Source organism: Xenopus laevis, chromosome 1L (genome assembly GCF_017654675.1).
Source record: "Xenopus laevis strain J_2021 chromosome 1L, Xenopus_laevis_v10.1, whole genome shotgun sequence".
Lineage (NCBI taxonomy): Eukaryota > Metazoa > Chordata > Amphibia > Anura > Pipidae > Xenopus > Xenopus laevis.
In genome coordinates, this window is record NC_054371.1 from 60,754,229 (window position 1) to 60,777,042 (window position 22,814).

A 22,814-nucleotide genomic window follows, 5' to 3' on the forward strand; every position below is an offset into this window, starting at 1 on the left:
AAGAAGACTTAAAAAGTAGAACAGATTGGAAGAAGTATAAAGCAAACACGATTCTTTCCATTTCTGATATTGTTCGTTCTTTTGAAAGACCAACTTTTTAACAATCTCCACTGATCACTTGGCTATATGAGTACATGTAAGCATAGTAATAGTCTGATATCAGAAGGTTCTAGGATTATATAACATGGAGTGCAAATGGATATGGAGGTGTGGAAGCACATTAGTATAATCCGGTGTTTCTAAAGCTGGGAGGCTGGCCTTTCAATTTGTAATCATCTCTACCAGCACCAATGCAAAGGAATTTGGCTCAAGTCTGGCTACTAGAATGTGTTACTCTGTATTGTACATACATATGTATATATAACTTTATTAATAAAACACTATATGAATATGCAGCCTGGTACAATTTTACAGAGAGGTAGAGTACACACAGGGAGGACAAGCATAGTAATAAGTAATAAATATATTAATCAATTTCTATAAATATACTGTATTTCCTGCATGAGTCGTTTCACTTTACACATATAGTAATTTTGCAAGTGATATTTCATATCAGAGGCCTTAGTGTTGACTACAGCAGCTTTCTGGGGGTCCTTGCCGCTCTAAGGCAGCCTTTCTGATGCTATACCACTATACTTCAACCACTATCATTCAACTCAATTCATCCATTATACTCACCATATTTTAATCTGACACACTCTAAAGCACTCCCATCTGCCACACTCTAAAGCACTCCCAACCTCAGATGTAGCGAAGCCCACTGGTGGATTTGTATCCTAAGGTAGACTATGCTTATTGCAAAGAATGCAAGCAGTTGTTTGCATGTTAGTTTAAAGGAGAAGGACAGGCTAAGTTTACTTGGGGTGCCAAAAGTTAAGCCCCCTTAAGTAATTGCATATGCTTACCTGAAATCCAGTTGCTCCTATCAGTAGAATACTGCATCTGTGCAGGGGTTCTTTCAGCGAGCACCACAAATCGATCGACTTCCTGCTTCTTCTTCCTTTGTGTGAATTTGCATGTGAACTTTAATGAAGAAGTCGGCTATTTCATTCTACTGCCCCAGGAAATTTGAAGAAAGAAGAAGCAGGAAGACTATCACTCTGTGGTGCTCACTGGAAGAACCACAGACTGATGCAGTTTTCTCCTGATAGGAGAACCAGCCCAAGGTTTCAGGAAAGTGTATATAATCTGTAATATTATATACACTATATATATATATATATATATATATATATATATATATATATATATATATATAACTTTTGGCACCCCCAAGTAAACCCAGCCTTTCCTTCTCCCTTAAACTAACATGCAAACAACTGCTTGCATTCTGTGCAATGACACTGTAAGCATAGTCTACGTTAGGATACAAACACACCATTGTTCTTAGCTGCATCTGAGCTTGGGAGTGCTTTAGAGTGTGGCAGGTGAACATATGGTGAGTACATGATCTATACCTACCTAGGAGTACGCAAACTAGAGTATAATATGGTGTGGGGGGGCAATGAGCCAACACTAGTGAGGGGAGGAAAGTAAGCAAGCTAGTGGCTGGCAGAAAAGGAGGCAAATAAGTGTGTGTGTGTGTGTGTGTGTGGGGGGGGGGTTGTGCTAGTGACCAACTGGTTGAGGAGAGAGTAAGTAAATGTCCAGTGGTAGCAGGGAGGCCAGCAACATAACAATAGATTATTGCAAAACAATAAATTAGTAGTAGCAAACAAGGGGTCATTGTAATAAAAAGTAACAATAAGTGCATCATTAGAAATACAATTCACATAAATATAAAAAATATAATTACAATACAGATTAAGTGCTCAGTGTCAAGGAAATAAAAGGCTAGAGGACCCTACCCTGTAGGGCTTACAGTCTAAATGGGAGGGTAACATACAGACACAATTCAGAGGGGAGGTAAAATAGAATGTAAAATTAGGTGAAAATAGGTAAAAGACCTACAGGTCAGATTTGCCCAACCATGTTTAATTAAAATTTTTTTGATTAATTATTATACAGTTTGTGTCATTTGCCATTTACTTTAAACTTACACATGAATTACTGCTGTTGTGTCTTATAAGGTGCTAATTTTCATTCCTATATTAAACAATGAGCAGGGAAATAATATTAGCTGAATATGGGCTAGCATGGGCTGCTTTCAGTTACAGGAATAGTCAGGAGCAGGTGTTTTTTAATGTTTCTCAAGATGCAAATGAAGTCCAGATCATCATACCAGATATGAATATCAGGCAAAATGTGGCATTAAGTGAATGGGCCAATCTATCAAGGTGTAGTGTGTGTGTGTCGGAATAAGAATAATTCAAGGGGAATGCCTGTTATGGGGGAAACCCCATCAGTATAACAGAATCCCCCAGTATGCCACTGGATATTGACTTTCCTCCATTCTCTGAAAAAACTAAAGGGGTGGTTCACCATTAAGTAAACTTTTAGTATGTTACAGAAAGGCCAATTCTAAGCAACTTTTCAGTTGGTTTTCATTATTTATATTTTTATAGTCGGATCAATATAGTTGTAACATGCGATTTCTCCTTCACTTATGTTTTCAGCAAACCATCCGACGTGTCGCATACGTTTAGTCGCATTGCGACGTCTCGGGTCAAAACGCATCATCGAGTCCTGCCCTTACAGCTTAGCTCCAACATTGTCTGACTTCCCCAACTGCTAACACATATTGCTGTTATAATAGAGAAAAAAAACTTAACTCAAAAATATGCTAATTAATTTCAGTCCTTGGTATATAGAGGTATGGGATCATTATACAGAAACCCATTATCCAGCTCCGAATTACAGGATGGCTGTCTCCCATAGATTCCATTTTATCCAAATAATACAAAATTTTAATTTCCTTTTCTCTTTAATAATAAAACGGTACTTTGTACTTTATCCAAACTAAGACATAATTAATCCTCATTAGAAGCAAAACAATTCTATTGGTTTATTTAATGTTTAAATGATGTTCTAGTAGACTTAAGGCATATTATTATAAAGTATTTAGCAACCACTAGTCCATTTAGTTTTTCAACTTTGTGCCATTTGATGAGATATTTTGGTTAATTTTAGTTGTGTATGGATTTTGATGAACATTGGCTTGTTTTCCACATCTTTTCCATGGCTGCCTATTAGAAATCTGGTAAAGATGCATCTTAAATAAATGGTTCCGTCTGAGAGCATAGAAGTCTGTGTAAGGTTATGTGTACTTTATTAATATGTGAATATGTAACATTAATATGTGAATATGTAACATTAATATGTCTTTCTCCATGGGGTTTCATGACACAAAAAAAACGTAGTTTCATATGATATTTGGTGCATGTATGGCAGGAGACAAGCTAACTGATATCGGCAAAAGACCATGGGTGTCCACAGAAAATTTTCCGGGGGGGGGCAAGTAGGCTAATATAACTTAGGGTAGCATTCCACTGACGAGGAATCTATTCATGGCAATGCAGAAGATAACCTAATAAAGGCTTGCCTTGGAGTGGGAAGTATAAAAATGTTTTGTGTTGTTGAGAATTCAATTTACAAACAATTTTTTGGAACTAGTTGGAGAAGTCAGGACGGGGCCCCCTCCTGCGGACACCAATGCAAAAGACGGATATCAGTAAATCTAGCTCGTCGATCGCCCAAGTTGGAAAATTTTAATTGGGCGTCTTTGAACACTGTCCAGTGTTTACTGCTGAATCGTCATATACAGGTAGAATTATTTTGTGCCTACCTGTATATCTGACAATTCAGCTCTTAATGTCTGTATTGAATATGAATGACCATTGGTCGCAAGAAAGATCACTGTTGTAACATTAATGGCCACCTTTACACATTGGCTGCTTAAGGGTATGGAAACATAGCCCTTCCTATGTTCATGTCTCTCAACAGAACGGGTCAGTATCCAGCAACAAAGCTGGAAATCTGCAAGAGGCTGCACTGGGAAAATTGCAGTCTTATATTATTTTGTATAGAGAATCTGAATGTATTTAGCATTTATGTTTTTTTAATGTGGACTTTGCTTTGACTGCACACTATGACACACAACATACAAATGAATAAACATTCAGCTATGCATTTTTAGAATGCAACTTGGCAGATGTAAGTGAAATAAAATTACAGGTAAAGCGAATAATCTGTTCTAGTCAACATTGTTTGAAATGCCATATTTTCAAATAGGGAGACTCATAAGTCTTATCTAGCCATTGGTTCTCTGCAGCCTTGTTGGAGAACCTTTCAAGTACAAGTTGATATTGAATATTCATCAGTATTGTAAAACCAATAGTGTTATGGTTTCTAAACTTGTGCAAAAAAGAGATTAGTGAAACTTGTACCTATACTTCTTTTTTCCATATGCTTTACTTTATGGGTAGCTGAATAAAGCGTTAGTGTATGTTACAGCAGAAATAACAAATGACAAATAGGGGAAGCAAGAATATATTGAATTTCAAATGACTTGAAATTAAACGCTTGCAAAAAAGTCACACTTGGCATGCAAAAGCATCTTGGTGTCTTTGTGCTTGTAATTGCAGTTTTTTTATTTTGTTCTGAATCAGCTCAAATGAGAGTGAATGTTTTTTTTAATCTATGTTTACATTTCTGTATTGATAAAGGTAAAGAAGGAATCTAAGGCACAATAAAACCAGCTGTTATGGTATTATGGCTTCATTACAGAAAGAATATTGGAAATATGAAAGTAGTAGCAGTAGTATGTGGAACATGTTGGGTTGCTTTTTGCTTTGCCAGCACATAATCCTGAATAAAATATCCATTTATCCTTTACTATAAGGAGTCTTATAGGAATATTCTGCAAATATCCATATGATACAATATGAGTAACTAAGTAATTGCCAATTCTGTACCTATTCTAAGGACTTAATAATTAATAGGAAATAGCCAAAGCAAAATAAAACCGCAAGGAGAAAATCAATATGGTATAGAAATGCTGCTCTTTGTGGAAAAGTGATTTATTTTAAGGTAGCACTGCAGGTATGGGATTGCAGTCCATTTTAAGCAAACAAGTTTTTTTTCCATTTTTCCCTTTTTGACGGTAAATAAACTACATAAATTCATGTTGTAAAAAATCAATCAATAAATTTAAAAAAAACAAAGTTTAATTTTTTTTTTATTAGCCTTAATATGTTGTGCTCAAAATCTAAGGAAATACCTTTGTCAAGCAGTTTATGTTTTACTGACCAATGAATTGGTAAGTGCATGGCCTACCAACAAACTGGAAGGATCAGTGTTCTGGCAAGTTACTGCAAAATACAAATAAGGGTGTTATAAAAAGTATTATGCTTGATTCCATAAGTGCCAACCAGCATCGCTTTTGGTGTTTTTCTATGGAATGTAATCACCATAAGGAAAGTCACTGTGTGACCCTAGACAGTTTCAATTAAAGCCCTTTCTGGGTTCAACCACTGGTCAGGGTAGCCTTATTTTCTAATTGAAAACAATGGAATGTCAACAATTGTACTAAGAATATATAATTTTTACCCTGTAGCTTACCAAACTCAACTAATAGAAGAAATAGTAATGCTCCTTAAAGTGAAACCTAATTGGCCTTCAGCCTGAGCACTCCAGGCCTCCGTGGCAAGGCTCTCTAGTAGGAATTACATTAGCAATGAAAATGCCATTCGGCTTCCTTCTTACCTGATAGACACAGTACAGGCCTGTGCACAGATCGGGTAGATTTCAGCAAGAAAACAAATACTTTCAAGTTTCTGCACCACAATCCAGCCCATATGTGCATTAGAGGAGAAGGAAAGTCTGCGTACACTTGGGGGTGCCAAAAGTTAGACACTTCCAAGTGATTGTATTGACTTACCTGAAACCCCAGGCCGGTGATCCTATCAGCAGAAAACTGCACTGGCTCGGGGTTATTCCAGTGAGCACCACGGATCGATCCTCTTCCGGCTTCTTCTTTCTTCAAATTTCCCGGGGCAAACACATGCGCAGTTAATCGGAATAGCTGACTTTTTAGTTAAAGTTAGGCTTTTTGTTCTACTGATTCAAATAGTTTGGAGAAGGTAACTTCAATTTCTTTAGGCGTTTAGGAGTTTTGTTGCCCTCAGGAAATCACTCCTTGCAGGCAACAAAAAGCCCAGAAAATGAGCAGGAGAGAACCCGAAAGTGCACAAATGTATTTGCATAGTGCTTCTTTATTGAGATTTTGAAGTTTAATATGCATTTCCTTGTTCGTCCATATTACACTGGGGGTTCATGCTCAATGCAAAAGAAAGTCTCAGTACCTCGGCTCAGATCACAACTGCTGTTGTAATTTGCAAAACAGATTTTCATCTCCTGATGTCTGAATGTTCGAGTGCTGATTATGGCCACACCTTTGCACATCAGATAATAAACTAACAGTATTTTCTGCCACAGGAACCAATTTAATTCTCGACCTTGGTCGTACTGGTAATAGTCTTTCTCCTGCACACACTCTACAATGCTTCTGCATTTTCATATATCATCATAATAGAAAGCTTTTCATGCTAGAAAAGAAGCTGGAGCACAAGGTCACGTACAATCGGAGAAAAAAAAACTGCTTGCTAAAATCTTTCTTGGTTGTGCAGAGAATGTATGGGAAAGGGAGAGTAAACAACTTTACAATTAAGTTTTCATCTTTCTTGTTTTTGTTCTACTTCATTTAGAATAAGAAAGCTCTAATGATAAAAAAGTGAAAGAGAAATAAAAAAAATACTCTTCTGCTTTCATTCTGTATGTAACATATTGCTTACTGATAAATGAGCCTTTATACTAACTCTCAATGGTAAGTGAGAAATAAGGACAATTTCTATCTACAGTGAAGTGCTTTAATTTAGTGTATTTGCTACAATGGAATTGCCTCATGCTTTACAGGTTGGACATGCACTATAATGTTTGCCAGAAGAATAGCATTTCATTAGAAATCTACCCAACAAATGCCACAACAGCACTGCTTCACTATTGTCTCTCACATGGATCATAGTTATAGTAAACATTAATATTAATAGAGGAACTCTATAGCAGTATTAGCATAAAGTGCTTGTTTGTCCCTAAAATTACCTTTGCTGGCTTTTGAATTAGAGTAGCACAGCAGGGTTGCCAATCACCCCAGACTGTCCCTGGCAGTCATCACCAAGCAGAAGCATGCCCATTGGAAGTCTATATGGTCCAGGCTCATGCAACTGGTCATTGATGGTCGGGGAGACGAGACAACATACTGGGCAGAAAGAATGAAAGGGGGGGGGGTTCGCCTTTATGTTAACTTTTAGTATGTTACAGAATGGCAAATTCTATGCAACTTTTCAATTGGCCTTCTGAATTGTTTGCCTTTTTCTTCTGTCTCTTTCCAGCTTTCAAATGGGAGGCACTGACACTATCTAAAAACAAAAGCTTTGTAATGCTACAACTTTATAGTAATTGCTACTTATTCATATTCCGGTCTCTTATTTAAATCAATGCATGGTTGTAAGGTTCATTTGAACCCTAGCAACAGATTGCTGAACTTGCAAACTGGAGAGCTGCTGAATAAACAGCTCAATAACACAAACTCCACAAATAATACAAAATGAAAACCAGTTGGAAATTGTCTCAGAATATCACTCTCTACATCATTACAAAAGTTAATTTAAAGGTGAACAATTTTATTGAAGTGCAAGAAGTGTTCCGGACATGTTTAAAGGATAAGAAACGCCCCCAATTCAAAATATCTGTCTAGATTGCAAGACTACGAAGTACTCATGGCTCAGCACAAACAGAAATAGTTTAATAAAAACTAAAATGCAGACTGTCTGACCATCTTACTCCATTTGTGGCTAGCACTGGCTACATTTTTATATCTATGCAAAGAGAACATTTTAAATAGATAATAATAAGACAATTGTTAAAAAGGACAATAATAACACTTACTCTGAAGCAGACCAGTCCGCCGGGCTGCCAATGTTTGCCGTTATGTGATTCCTCTCATCAGCAGTAGGGTTTGTATGTGGTGGAGTAGGGGTGAGTGATTGAGGAGAAAGTGAATCTGTGCTCCCAGTAGGTGTATCCTCTCTTGGTGTGAGGTGCATGTCAGCTGAAAGAAAAGCAAGGAAACTTCTAAATTCTTCACTGTTCTCTGCCATCTATCCAGAATACAGCACAACCATGCTTTGCAGTCAAATTTACAGAATGTTAAATATGGACATCTCCTATTGTCCTACTTAGTAAAGCTTCTTTATATACAGGTGTGAACACTGTACCAATGGACATAGGATAGAGGAGTAACAAAAGTTTGGACTATGACACCTAATACAACTGTTCTTACAGTATTTTAGAAGATATGGTCCAACATGCACTTATTCTTTGGTGGTTATGGACGAGATCACACCTGCCCATCTACCTGCCCTTCTCACTGGGTGACAAAAGCAAAAAAGTAAATTGAAATAATCTGTAAGGGTGCAGCTGCAGTCTTTACTGATAGCTAGCATACTACATAGAGAGAGGCCGCCCCTTTTAAGGAATAAAAAATGCAAATTTAAGCAGAATAAACTGGATGCTTAGGTATTTATATACTGGTATTAATGGATATATTAATTAAAGGATAAGATAGTATGCCTTTAAGGCATTTCGCTACTAGTTGGAGACTCCCCTTGTTTATTTGCTTAATTAAAACTACAGTAACCAAGAACCACATTATGTAGTGTGCAAGTGCCCAAAATATAATTATCTGAAACCAACCTAGCAGAATTATGCACAGAGGGCTTTGTTGATTAAACTGCATCAAAACAATTCAAACACAGAAACCTGGATTATTTCAGTCCAGTTGTACTAACGTCCCACATTTCTTTTTATAATTTCTACATCTCATTTCCTTAAGCCCTTTCCACTATTGCTTTTCAATTTGCCTCATTGGTGCAGCGCCCCTGTGTACTGCACAATGACACCCTGTAATTAGAGCCATCGTGACATATAAAACTATACTAAACATTCGATTTTCAGGCCCCTTACACTAAAACCGCCAACTGGTCGCTTCTGCTATCCTTCAATAAGAAATATATTGAAGGGTAGCAGAAATTGCAGAAAACTGTGTTTGGTTCCAAAAATAAATGTAGTGCCACTTAGAAGAGGGCTGGTATTATGTACATGTGGATAGCATAACAAGCATAGCTCAGGAGATACCTTTGGGTGGGTTATAGTCCTACTAGTTCAGGTATGTCAGGTGTGTATAAAATGAAGGGGAGTAGTCATATTCTATTTTTTGGTTCAACCTCATGGAGGAGTGTGGATGTGTATCCAGAGAAGGCCCCAGTGAAAAACAAAATACAGTAAAAGCAGGTAGCAATGTGGACAGTACAGATTATTTAGTGATCTCCCAGTGACTCTACTGGTTTAGTATCCTAACTTGCACTAGTAACTACCCTGCCTGCACCATCCAAAGCTGCTTAAGGGTCTGGTCACACAGGCAGATTCGGGGATTCGGAGAGATCAGTCGCCAGGCGACAAATCTCCTCTTCTTGACACCGATCTGCCTTCCGCTGGCTAAAATGAAAATCACCTGGGGGCAGGCACACGGAGCACTTCATTTTCCAAAGTCACCTGTAATTGCCTCATGAGGAAACTTCAGATGACTTCCCGAATCTGACCGTGTGGCCAGACCCTTAAAAGAATAAATTTATACTCTTGTCTGAAAATAAATGTGTAATATTGTCTAAAGTGGTGAAGTTTGGAGGACAATATTTTACTTTACTGCTGGCACTTTTTTATCGTTGTGTCCAATTTGTCAGTTGCAAGTAGTTTGGTGGGGGTTTTTAGTTTTGCTATATGTCTCCTTTAACACCAAAGATATAATTGCTACGTTAGACACCTTCTTGTCCCAAATACAACGTCACTCTGCATTCATATACAGTGGGGGGTGGACAAAGGAAGGTGCACAAAAACAAGTATCATTTTCTCGTCTTAATCCAGTATTAGCTGCCTTAGGAACTTGTTGTTTTCTGTAGAGCTCTGATGAATAAAATCCTGGCAAAGAATGCAAATACCTATTAATTCGTATCAATCTAATAACTAATTAAAAACATTATACTATAAACCATAATGATTAAATGTGGCTATTAATTAGTCTGCAATTCTCATGGTGCTTAGATCACACACTGGTAAAGATCATCATCCTAATCCTTTTACATTAGAAAATGCCACAGATATCTGTTTGTTTGTTGGCATAATCCCCCCTACACACACAAACACACACACACACTGTTAAAGGAGAAGGAAAGGTTAAAACCAAGTAAGCCTCATCAGAAAGGTCCACCTAAATATACCAGTAAACCCTCAAAGTAGTGCTGCTCTGAGACCTATGTCAAAAGAAACACTACATTTCTTTCCTTCTATTGTGTACACATGGACTTCTGTATCAGACTTCCTGTTTTCAGCTTAAACCTCCTTGCCCCGGACATGAGCATGCTCAGTTTGCTCCTCTCTCCCATCCTTCTGTGCTGTAATCTAAGCCCAAAGCAATAATTGAGCAGGGAGCGATTCAGGCAGGAAGTGATGTCACACCAAGCTAATACTGCAGCTCCTATCCTAAACAAACAGAGAGCTTCTCGAGCTTTTTACTTAAGTATGGTACAACATTCTACAGAATAAATATAGCATTCTCGCTTGCACTATTGTGGCTAATCTGTTGGCAATAAAATGCCTCCATAGCTTTACTTCTCCTTTAAGAGGAAGAGCAAAGCAAATTAACTCAGTTACTGTTTCCCAGCACTGCTACAGCAATGTTACTCTGGAAAATAACATTTGCCACAAAAATAAGAAATGTGGAAAAAATGAGGTCAGTTGGGGAAAAGAATTTATTGTCTGAAAGAAAATGTGACCGTTTGGGAAATAACTTCATTAATCACAGTGAAAACCTCAGAGACAAAGAGCAGAGGCGAAAATTTTTAATATTTTATAAATGCCAGCGATGGCTATTATTTTGCAGGTGGTCTGCACCAGGGACGGATAGGCAGGGGCTGAAGGGATGCTTCTTATTGACCCAGATACTATAGATTTGGGTCAGTCTAACAGAACTTGACCTTGAGGCGTGCACAGCACAACCATCCTCAGCACGGTGGAAACGGACTGCAACACCGACCAGGATAATCCTGTTTATTCATATGCAGTTGCAGACAAATCACTTCTGTGGGGGCATTTCTAATAATCACTCACTCCTGTCAAGTACCCCTGTATCAATTCAGGGAAAACACAAAATCCGTGGGAGTAAAATCAGGGTTCTACCGAACTTTATAATTCAAGTTTTACACAAGTCACACCATGTGATAGAAATACACCAATTATGATTGATGACATTACTAAGCAAAGACTTTACAGGATATTCATATTTCATGTGTATTCTTTTAAGACTAAACTGATAACATCACTAAGCTCCATCATCCATGTTACAATATAAAGATGTGGGCCCTGTTATCCAGAAGGATCGTGACCTGGGGCTTTCCAGATACGAAATCTAAAAAATCTTATAAACATTAAATAGGCTTTTTTGCCTCCAATGAGGATCAATTATATCTCAGTAATTCAAAAGAAAAAAAAAAAGAGTTAACCCTTGAAATCCCACCACCCCATCAAAGAACCCGATAACTCAGGGAGTTATCGGGTTCTTTGATGGGGTGGTGCGATTTCAAGGGTTAACTCTTTTTTTCTTTTGAATTACTGCTTATCTCCTTAACCCTGCACACCATCTACTGTTTCTCTCAATTGATTGGTGGTGCTCCTTCATTTGTGTTTGATTATATTTAAATTATATCTTAGCTGGGATCTAGTACAAGGTACAATTTTATTTTTATAGAGAAGGAGATTTTTTTTTAAAATCTAAATTATTTGATTAAAATGGAGTCTATAGGAAATGGCTGTCCCGTAATTCAGAGCTTTCTGGATACCTGTATTAGAAATCACTGAGAAGTTTGGTGGCCATATAATAATAACCTCAAAGTTGACAGCTTTTATAAAACACACATTTCAGAGAGTCCAGACAAAAGACATCACTGACCATGGATTATAACTGATGACATGACTAAGCAGTATTTGTAAGGATATATTTTAAAGAATATTCATGGCCTGTGTATTATTAAGATATATATTTACAGATTATTCACAGCTTTTGTCTATTATTATTTTATATATGCCTGACAGAAAAAATAATTCTAGTGTGGGAATGAAAGTCAGGAATAAAAATTGTTTCTTCTATTCAGCAATACAATTTTGGAGTAAATAATATCATTCTGCCTTTCCTATATTTCAGTGGGGAATACATTCCTATAGATTTTCTGCAATCCTATATATTTTGCGAATCTTTCGCTCTGGAGACCAAGACCAATTTATTTGGATATTCATTTTCTCGTTTGGATGCAAGCTCCCAAAAATGTGCTCATTCAGTTTCATAGGATGCAGCTTTATAAATGAACCTTTAGTGCCGCAACAGTTCCAAGACAAACATTTTATGTGAAAAGAAAAGCTACTCCTATTAAAGTGGTTTGTGCCATATATTTTCCAAAATATCCACGTGGGTATTCTATTCGACAAAGCTGTTTTGTTACTAGCAGCACAGAAATATACAGCATCAATTTGGCTCTGTGTTAACTCCTTTCTAAGCACTTGTATTCTTGGCCTGCCTCATAATTTAATAAGCATAACAACAGTTTTACCTCAAAAACTCTGCAAGACCATTATATTCCAAGAATAGGGTTAGAAATGGCTGGGAGTATGAGCTTGCACTTACCAGTATTGGTGAATAAATGGTTTCTAAGCCTGTGTCCTTGGGGGAGGGACACCTAGATTTCTGATCACTTTAATGCTTAAGAGTGACTTATACAGAAGACCATCCAATGCAGTAAAAGATCATATTAAAAAAGAATGCGCGTCCTAAAGGTGAATAACCATGGTCAATAATTTACCAGATTGCATGTGCAAATTGGGAGGCTACCTTAGAGTCCCATGAGACTATTCAAGGAAGCAAATCCTCCATCTTAAATAACTATTCTGTTCTTGCCTCACATTAATGCATGTGGGGGCACCAGCAGATCCTGAAATGTCAGGGGCACATTTGTTGTTTTAAACTCAAAACCATTGCTAGGGCACATTAAGTGGTTTGGTGAAGATTCCATAAATAAACAAATAAAACAAAACAAAAATCAAATGAACTGCAGCACTGGGACACAGTCAAGTGCACAAAGCACATTATTTTTAGCCTTATTCTCCATCAGTTTAAATGCCCCTTAACCTCTGTCATAAGAAGGAAAAAAATCTCACTTTCCAGGCAGTTTTATGTGAAAGTAAAATGCAAGTATAATTGGATAGGTTTATAGCAAATCCTAGGCTAGCCGCTTGCAAAGCACAAGTCATTAATAGATTTAGTGGTATATTTTATCGAAGCACTTCCTGCACAGGTCCCCCATGAGATTTAATGTGGACGATGATTTACTCCTTTTGACCAGTCACTCATTTCTTGCACTTGTAAATATTGTTCCAAGAGCAGAAATCTAATACCTGGCTGACATAATTCCATGAGAACAGCTGGGCAGAAAAGAGCTGAATTCAATCATATTTCACATAGAACTGCCAGGTGGAAAATTACCCATGAAAGTCTCACTGTTCTATATTCTTGCCAGACCTATTTGTACAGTACTGAAAGCATGAAACAGTAAATACCGCAGACCGCTATTAATTAATAAGACTTTATATTTAGTAATAACTACTTACTTTCTCAGTGTAAGCTCCAGCAAGGTGTATACTCTAATTCAATCACTGCACAATATGTACAACTTCTAGATCTACCACCTCTAAATGATTCTATAAGGGATAAATATATATATATATATAGATATACACACACACACATATATATAAATATATATACACACATACAAAATGTTAGCGAAAATTCGCCAGCGTGACACCATTTTGGCACTTCGCAGATTTACTAACGGGTGCTGGTGTAAATTCGCTAGTGAAGTAGACATACTCTAGCGCTACTTCGCACCCTGACGCCAGGTGAAGTTGCGATCTGGTGAAGTGACGTAACTACGCTACTTCACTAACTTGCGGATTTTACTGAACGTTACCTCTTGCACCAGTCTTGACTTCGCCAGCTTAGACCAGGCGAAGTGCAATATGGTAGATAGGAGGATCTTCAAAAATAGTTGATATTTTTTAGAAGTCTCAAAAAACGCTGGCGTCTTTTATATTTTTTCAGGGTGATAGGCTGAAAAAGATCGAAATTTTTTTTGGGGTATCCTCCTTCCCCCCTACATTTCCTAACATATGGCACCTAAACTATACAGTGGGCACATGTGTAGGGCAATATAAGACCTCTATTTTATTTAATGAATGTTTCCCAGGCTTCTGTAGTTTAATGTAGTTTATTCTGCATATACGTCCATTGTACTGTAACTTGGCTCCGTATGCAAATTAGGCATCGCTAGCGTAACTCCGCTTTGCTTGACGAATTAACGCTAGCGCAACTTCGCTACCTTTTGCCTCCCTGGGCGCAACTTCGAAACTACGCCTGGTGAAGCCGTCGCTAGCGCATTTTAGGCGTTTACTGATTTTGCAAGAGTTGACACTATGCTGAAGCTTCTACATTGCTGCCCATATATACTAGATACCTTAAAAACCAATAAGCTTCAATTTGGGAGAAAGAAACATTAAATTCCATGATAAAACTCATAATATTATACATTTACAATATGGAGAGGAGAATCGGGTTATATTTTAGGAAAACAAGATTAAGCACTGACTAGTGGGCTCCAATGCAGAGCAATTTACCCCCTATTTAATCACAACATAGGATAAACTTGTATATAAAGGAATCGGAGAGCATCAGCTTTAGAGATTTCTCTGTGGATGCACCGAACACACTATTTTAGGATTTGGCTGAATCCTGAATACTTTGTGAAATATTTGGCAGAATACAGAACCGAATCAGAACCCTAATTTGCCTATGTAAATTAGGGAAACAAGGTGGAAAGAGAACCACTAGCAATAAAAAAAATTGACTTCCTTATTTGTGTGATTAAAAGTCACAAAATGTTATGGATTTAGATTCGATTCGGCCAGGCACTTGGATTAGGTCGAATCTGAATCCTGCTGAAAAAGGCAGAATCTTGGCCAAATCCTGAGACTGAATCCGGGATTCAGTGCATCCCTAGTTTTCATAATTTGTTCATAGGAGCATAGGACATGACAGCAAAAGGAATAATCAGTAGAACAAGTCTCTAAATATTGTCTGTGGTGCATATTGTAGGGCTGCTAATGACACAAAAGGCTATTCCACTGCCTGCAGGTGTCAATCCAAGTGGATCCATTTCCATTCCCAAAACAAATGCTATGTAAAGCTACAAATGTATGCTTCTTTTTTTACTCATCTTTCTATTCAGGCCCTCTCCTATTCATATTCCAATTTCTTCAAATCAGTACATGGTTGTTAGCTAATCGGACACTAGCACCAGATTGCTGAAACTGCAAACTGGAGATACTGAATAAAAAGCTAAATAAAAAAGAAAAACCACAAATAATAAAAAAATTTAAACCAATTGCAAATTGTCTAAGAATATTCTCTCTACGTCATACTAAAATTTGATTTGAAGGTGAAGATTTACATTTGTAAACCTGCCATATACATAAACCAGTTCAGCTCTTTGCACTCCATTTTGGCAGTGCAAACAGTTGTACCAAAGGGCACCAATGCAACTCAGTGTGGCTGAATGACACTTAGGGGCTGATTCACTAAGGGTCGAATATGGAGGGTTAATTAACCATCGATATTCGACTGGGAATTAAAATCCTTCGACTTCGAATATCGAAGTCGAAGGATTTAGCGCAGATAGTACGATCGAACGATTATTCCTTCGATCGAACGATAAAATCCTTCGAATCGAACGATTCGAAGGATTTAAATCCAACGATCGAAGGAATATTTTTAGATCAAAAAAAGTTAGGCAAGCCTATGGGGACCTTCCCCATAGGCTAACATTGACTTCGGTAGCTTTTAGATGGCGAACTAGGGGGTCGAAGTTTTTTTTAAAGAGACTATTGAATGGTCGAATAGTCGAACGATTTTTACTTCGAATCCTTCGATTCGAAGTCGTAGTCAAAGGTCGAAGTAGCCCATTCGATGGTCGAAGTAGCCCAAAAAAACCTTCGAAATTCGAAGTTTTTTTACTTCGAATCCTTCACTCGAAGTTAGTGAATCGGCCCCTTAATTTAGGAGGGGGGATTGGAAACCTGCTCCTCACCATTACAGTCAAAAAAAAGTTGTGTGTGGTATTTTTGATCTTTTTTTTGCAGTTTGCACATTACACTTTGTTATAGAAATGACCCCTGACGTCTGAATCCACATGATTTTTTTCTAACTTTATCTAAAAAATGTTATCCAAATATACACCAAAGCCAGCATTTTGCCAAACCCCACAACTTTTTAAAAGATTTAGATTCTGGTGAATGCTTAGTTTTGGACCCAACCAAAATCAAACACTTATGACTTTACAGACTGGACAATACATATATAATTCTGTAAAAATATTATACCATTTCATTGTTGATTTTTATTTGTATTTTCAAATAAGATTTTGGTTCCAGTTCATTATTCAGCTGAATCCAAAAATGATTAACCCCTACTGCATTGATAATTGCATTACTCTACAGAAACTGAGGCTATAGAACTAACTATAGAGTGGTGCTGAGTGCTTATTTGTGATATTTTGATGTGTTACTAGAAAAAACAAAGACATTTATATATGATTGTGAGTGTTATCCAGAGAATTATGTGATTGCCAGCAGGGTAAGGAAGGCTTTGATAGTTCTTCCTATAAGATTAAATATGCATCTGACATATGGGGAGAAAGAGGATTGCTGTCTACTGGGTTAAGCTGAGATTGAACTGGAGAGTTTTCATTTCCTATTTTCTTTACGGTTCACAAGGTACTAATAAAGCCCTTGTTACCTCCAAATGATAGCCCAGATAGTGGGATTTTCAAAACTCAATTCCTAAGGGTTAATTTGATTAAATGGCTCTGAAACTCATTCAAAAATTATTTTTTCCAGCCATCTGTAGTGAGGTACCCATCTTAAAAGAGTTATCTAACATATACTAGTAAATCATTAGGCACAGGGAGTGCTCCATAAATAACTACAGAACAAGTGAATCTTAACAGAAAATTGCAACCCATTTTTTCATTCTGCTTTGAAAACTGTATCATACAGCCAAAATCATATATATGAGACTTATTTTTGATCTTCAGACAAGCATCACATCAAACCATTCTATGTTATATTTGCATTAGTGACAACTTAGAAGAGACCAATGATAATAAAGATGAATTCATCTTCTTTTACATTTACAGTACAGGTATGGGATCTGTTATCCAGAATGCTTGGGGCCTGGGGCTTTGCCAGATAACGTATCTGGATCTTCATACCTTAAGTCTAATAGAAAGTCATGTAAACATTACATAAACCCAATAGACTGGTTTTGCTTCCAATAAGGAATAATTATATCTTAGTTTGGATCAAGTTCAAGATACTATTTTATTCTTACAGATTAAAAGGAAATCATTTTTAAAAATGTGGATTATTTGGATAAAATGGAGTCTATGGGAGACGGACATCCCGGAATTTGGAGCTTTCTTTATAACTGGTTTCCAGATAACGGATCCCATACCTGTACTTTCTAGGCCAGAAAAAAACTAAAGTTTGATGAAAATGTTTTAATAAAAGCTACTTCAGAAATGAGTTTATTATATTAATGCACTTAGTTGTTTAGCTGCCTTCTTTTTTTGACCTATTATTGCAGTTAAAGAATCATAAAATATTAATAGTTGTTAAAAGCAGCAGCTTAGTCATAGAACAAATAACAATTATCACTGCAGTATTTGTGCCCTTTCAGCTGGTAAAAATCATCCTCTTATTTGCATTTATCCTGTCCATTAAAATACTCCAGACTTTTGTAAAAAACAGAAATAATTCATAAAAGAACTTATAGGGGCATAACAGTAACAAATTATATGGTGAAGTATTCAATTAAAGGTAAATTACACAGTAAGAGAATAAGAGAATGTCCGAAGTTTAATAAATAGGAGTTTCTTGCAATGATCTGACTGGCAGAGAGCATTATAGTAAAGAAACAGTTCATGTGAAGCACTTCCAGGCCCACCCTGAAAATAAACATTCCAAAGTATGCAATGAAAAAATCCTTGCTCCCTTAGTAAAGAACATAAAAGGGATAAAAGACACATTCCATGAAGGTTCTGGAAATACAAAAATAAGAGGACAGTACAATGAACGGGAAGCAGCCTGTATAGCATACTAATTTAGGGAAGCACATATTAATGATTACAATAAGGAATGCTCAGCACTAAACTGAAGCAAGGATGATGGCTAAATGTGCCTCTAATGTGTCTTTATCTACAGTGTGCACCTGCGCCTATCTATGCATTTGTGTATAGTTAATCTGTCTGTATTCATTTCTACTGCATGCATAGTGCATATTGATCTGATAGAATTTTTCTATAGTATCTCTTTCTCACTCCAGTGTCAATCTATAGTATTCCATCATACCAACCTATCAATATCTGCCTACTTATACCTGCCTACTATCCAGTCTGTATCTAGTTCTGCTTTATTTCTTTACCTGTTGTGAATTCATCAATAAATGCAAACTGTAGGCATATTTTACAGAATATTTGGCTGCTTCAGTTTATCTGATGTACAAGCTTACATAAATCTTCTCTTCCTGGTCTTACCTTTGCTTAACTAGACACTGTATGTGCATTGAAGCGTGCATTCTGTATATAAGCATGAAGTACTATTTAAACACATACATGCATATCTGTAAATTCGTATTATACTGACTAGAGGGTATGTAGAATGGTTTGTGCACCTTTCTTACTGAAAAAAAACAAGAAGATTTGCAATGATCAAACTGTATTATTTGATGAACTCAAGCAAGGACTCTACTATTTTCATGATATTTTGGCACCATTTCATTGGAATCTAGTGGTAAGCTGGACAGAACAAAAAAAATCCTATTTAAACTGTGAGGTATGGTTTAGGAGGTTTACAAGCTTCAATGGATTGCAGAAAAATATAAACAGCTCTCAATTATAACTTAAAGCACTTTCCCTTTAGTTATGAGGAGGTGCTGTTCCTATTGTTTCCACATTCTGGTATATGGCGATGCTCAGTCAGGCATCCTGTAAACCAATAAATAAAGTGCAGGCCAGAACTTCAATACTATATATACAATCTACACTGGAGACAACATTAAAAGGACAAAACAGAGGCGCCAAAAAGGATAAAAATAGCTAAAAGCACTTAAAAACCCAATGGGTAATTCAGAGGAATTATCCATTGGGTTTTTAAGTGCTTTTAGCTATTTTTATCCTTTTTGGCGCCTCTGTTTTGTCTTACTACCATATCGAGTCCACCCCGAGTGGAGGGGTATCATCCCCGTTTTCTTCTTCTACAGAGAGCGACGTTTTATTCCTGAGTGGGGTCAGGATAATCTCCCCACCTGCCTATACAGTGGTTGCCTATCGGTAACCCTGGTTTGTGAGTATTAACTTGTTTACTCTACCATTACTCCTTGTAAAAACATATTACACTATTGGGGCTCTTGGTGTTCCTTTTTGTCTCCTTTTTATACAAACATTAAAAGGAAAACCATATTGTCCAATTCCAATAATGAAAATGATAAACAAGGATGATGCCTTGACCTAGGCACCAGCAACAGAGTAGGTTGTGACTTATCTTTTCCATTAATATACATCAAAGTAGTTGTAACACGGTTCAACATGGTTTGTTCAATACCCCGGCAGCATGTGAATGCTTTATGGCCAGCATGATGGGAATGAATGATGTGTAAAACAAATAGAAAGCTAAGAAGTAGGGTGTATGAGAGATTTTATGCTATGGGAGAAAATTTTCCCTCTCCAATATATCACTGTATCTAATGTGGATAACAGCCATCTTACAATGGACACCTTTCAAAAATGTCTTTAAGAATTTAAGGTAATTAAAGGGATACTGTCATGGGAAAAAACATTTTTTTCAAAATAAATCAGTTAATAGTGCTGCTCCAGCAGAATTCTGCACTAAAATCCATTTCTCAAAAGAGCAAACAGATTTTTTTTTATGTTCAATTGTGAAATCTGACATGGGGCGAGACATATTGTCAATTTCCCAGCTGCCCCAAGTCATGTGAAGTCATTGAATAAACTTCAATCACTCTTTACTGCTGTACTGCAAGTTGGAGTGATATCAACCCCCTCCCTATCCCCCCCAGCAGCCAAACAAAAGAACAATGGGAAGGTAACCAGATAGCAGCTCCCTAACACAAGATAACAGCTGCCTGGTAGATCTGAGAACAGCACTTAATAGTAAAAACCCATGTCTCACTGGGACATTCAGTTACATTGAGAAAGAAAAACAGCAGCCTGACAGAAAGCATTTCTCTCCTAAAGTGCAGGCACAAGTCACATGACCAGGGGCAGCTGGGAAATTGACAAAATGTCTAGCCCCATGTCAGATTTCAAAATTGAATATAAAAAAATCTGTTTGCTCTTTTGAGAAATGGATTTCAGTGCAGAATTCTGCTGGAGCAGCACTATTAACTGATTTATTTTGAAAAAAATGTTGTCCTATGACAGTATCCCTTTAAGTATATGTTGCTCTATTTACATTTATCATGTGACGAATCAAGCCATTTATTTTCAAATGGGCACTGGTACATTAACTGCAGGATGCATAAAAATATGGCACATTAATTTAAGCAGACAGCCTCATTTACTCAGGTCTATTTACAGTTCCAATGCAACGCAGGGCAATAATGATATTTGCTACAAGTACCATTGAAAAAAGAAGAAGATATATGGGCCGTGCCTGTATATAATTTTCCTTGTCTAAGAGTATCATATACAAAGACAAAGTAGCCATCAGAGACGACACTAGATTATTTGGCAAGAAATAGGAAGGTAGTAATATTCAGAGAAAGTTTTTCCCAAAAAGGATATTGTTCTCCGTAATCAAGGGCTGTAGATCCATGACAGTTCATTGAAAGCAGAACATGAAACAAGGACCAGAAATTTAAAAGAGTTCTGCACTTTAACTTTCTGTTGTCTTTGTCCCTTGTCACCTTCTGTCCTCTTAGGCAAAACAGTAAATTAAAACGAAGTCCCCTTGGGTGAATAAACTGTCTGCATGGATGGGAAAGTGTGTAGTTTTTGGTGGTGTGTGAGTCTGTGAATAATATGCAACTATGTAATTATGGAACAGACGCCAAATGATAAAGCACTAAATGAAAGAACTAAAGGTGGCCATAGACTATTAGATCTGCTTGTTTGGTGAGGTCAACAAACAAGCGGATCTTAACCCAATATGCCCACTAACATCTGGGCAATATCGGGTGAATCCGAATGTTCGGCCCTGGAACCGAACAATCGGATTACAATGCTGCGAATGGGCGCCGACAGGTCACAGGACCGCATCAACTTGCCGATGCGGTCCTGGATTGCAGAAAAAAAATCAAACTTGCCCGATCGTTATCTGGTCGATTTTTGGCCTGATATTGATCGGGAGGATCCGTCGGGAGCCCCCACACATGGGCAGATAAGCTGCCAAATTAGTTTAAAGGACCAGTATCGGCAGCTTTAATCTGCCAGTGTATGGCCACCTTAAGTCTAAACATAGAGCAGTTTGTTTCCCAACTTTTAGACCACACTAGGGCACATTTTCTCTCAAGGAGCAGGATTTACTACAAGCCTTACAGTTTGGACATTTACAGTATGTTTGTTTTTTAAGTAACCATGTCACAGATGTCGCTCAAATTGCATCTTAGGTACAGGCCATAGGGAAGTGTAGATTGTAGATATCTATTTCTGGGGCTACTTGCATTTAGCCAGTTATCTTTAAACCAATTATTAAGACATTATGCTGTATTGTCTAAACAGGCTGTATACAGCAAGAATATAAATAGGTAAAGGTATGACAGTCCCAGTTATTTCCCAGAGATAGTTGGAGCACTCACAGTTTCATGGCTGGCTTGTGCCTTGTGTTCATTTAGTCTGTCTGACTTTCCCTCTGAATAGAAAGGTTGAAAATAATAAGGCTGAGCCGTACTGCATTCAGCTCCATGACATGAATTTGGCAGGCATTTTCAGCCTAATTTTAGAGACCTAGCAACAACTCTGTGTATATTCTTAAGCTTTTACGTGCCAGCCATATCATTAAGTTCAGTGAGTTCTTTACAACTGTAGGGCATGCTAAGCATGTTTTTCATTGCAGAATGATTAAGTTGTACATAAAATGAAATGAACCATAGATGATTACGGTATGTCATGTTTTATATGTGCTTCCATATTCTTCTATTACAAACAGAAATGCTCTTTTCCAAACTTCCACACATTAACCAAGAAACTTCTTGTAATTTAAAATGCCAGGTTGACAGGACGCAATTAAAAGGAGCATTGCCTGACCAGATTTGTATACTGGAATGAAAAGAGACTTGTTTAAAGGACAAGGAAGACACCAATAATTGGTGAGGTGCCAATTTGTTAGACACCACCAGTGAATTCAATATTTGCGCTAGTTCTCATTTTGGAAATGAATATCTACATCTCAAGGAAAAGGGACACTCCTTTGAGGACAGCAATGAGCACATTTTAGATAGAGATGGTTGGAAAGAGGTGTGAAAGAGGCCATTTATGCCAAAGTGAAGAAACCATCCCTGAACATACAATGCTGCTTTGACATTCTTACCCCAGCAGCTTCACAAGTTACACTTCCACTCTTGAAAATTCCTACCACTTCAGTTG

General features: G+C 37.3%; 1 protein-coding gene across 2 annotated transcripts in view; it reads right to left on the minus strand.

Moving 5' to 3' along the window:
- arhgap10.L (Rho GTPase activating protein 10 L homeolog) overlaps positions 1–22,814 on the minus strand; it is a 105,883-nt gene that overhangs the window by 13,941 nt on the left and 69,128 nt on the right. For both annotated transcript variants that reach the window (NM_001096454.1, XM_018250644.2), the window contains 1 exon segment: positions 7,885–8,047. In NM_001096454.1, the coding sequence (NP_001089923.1) occupies positions 7,885–8,047 (163 nt within the window).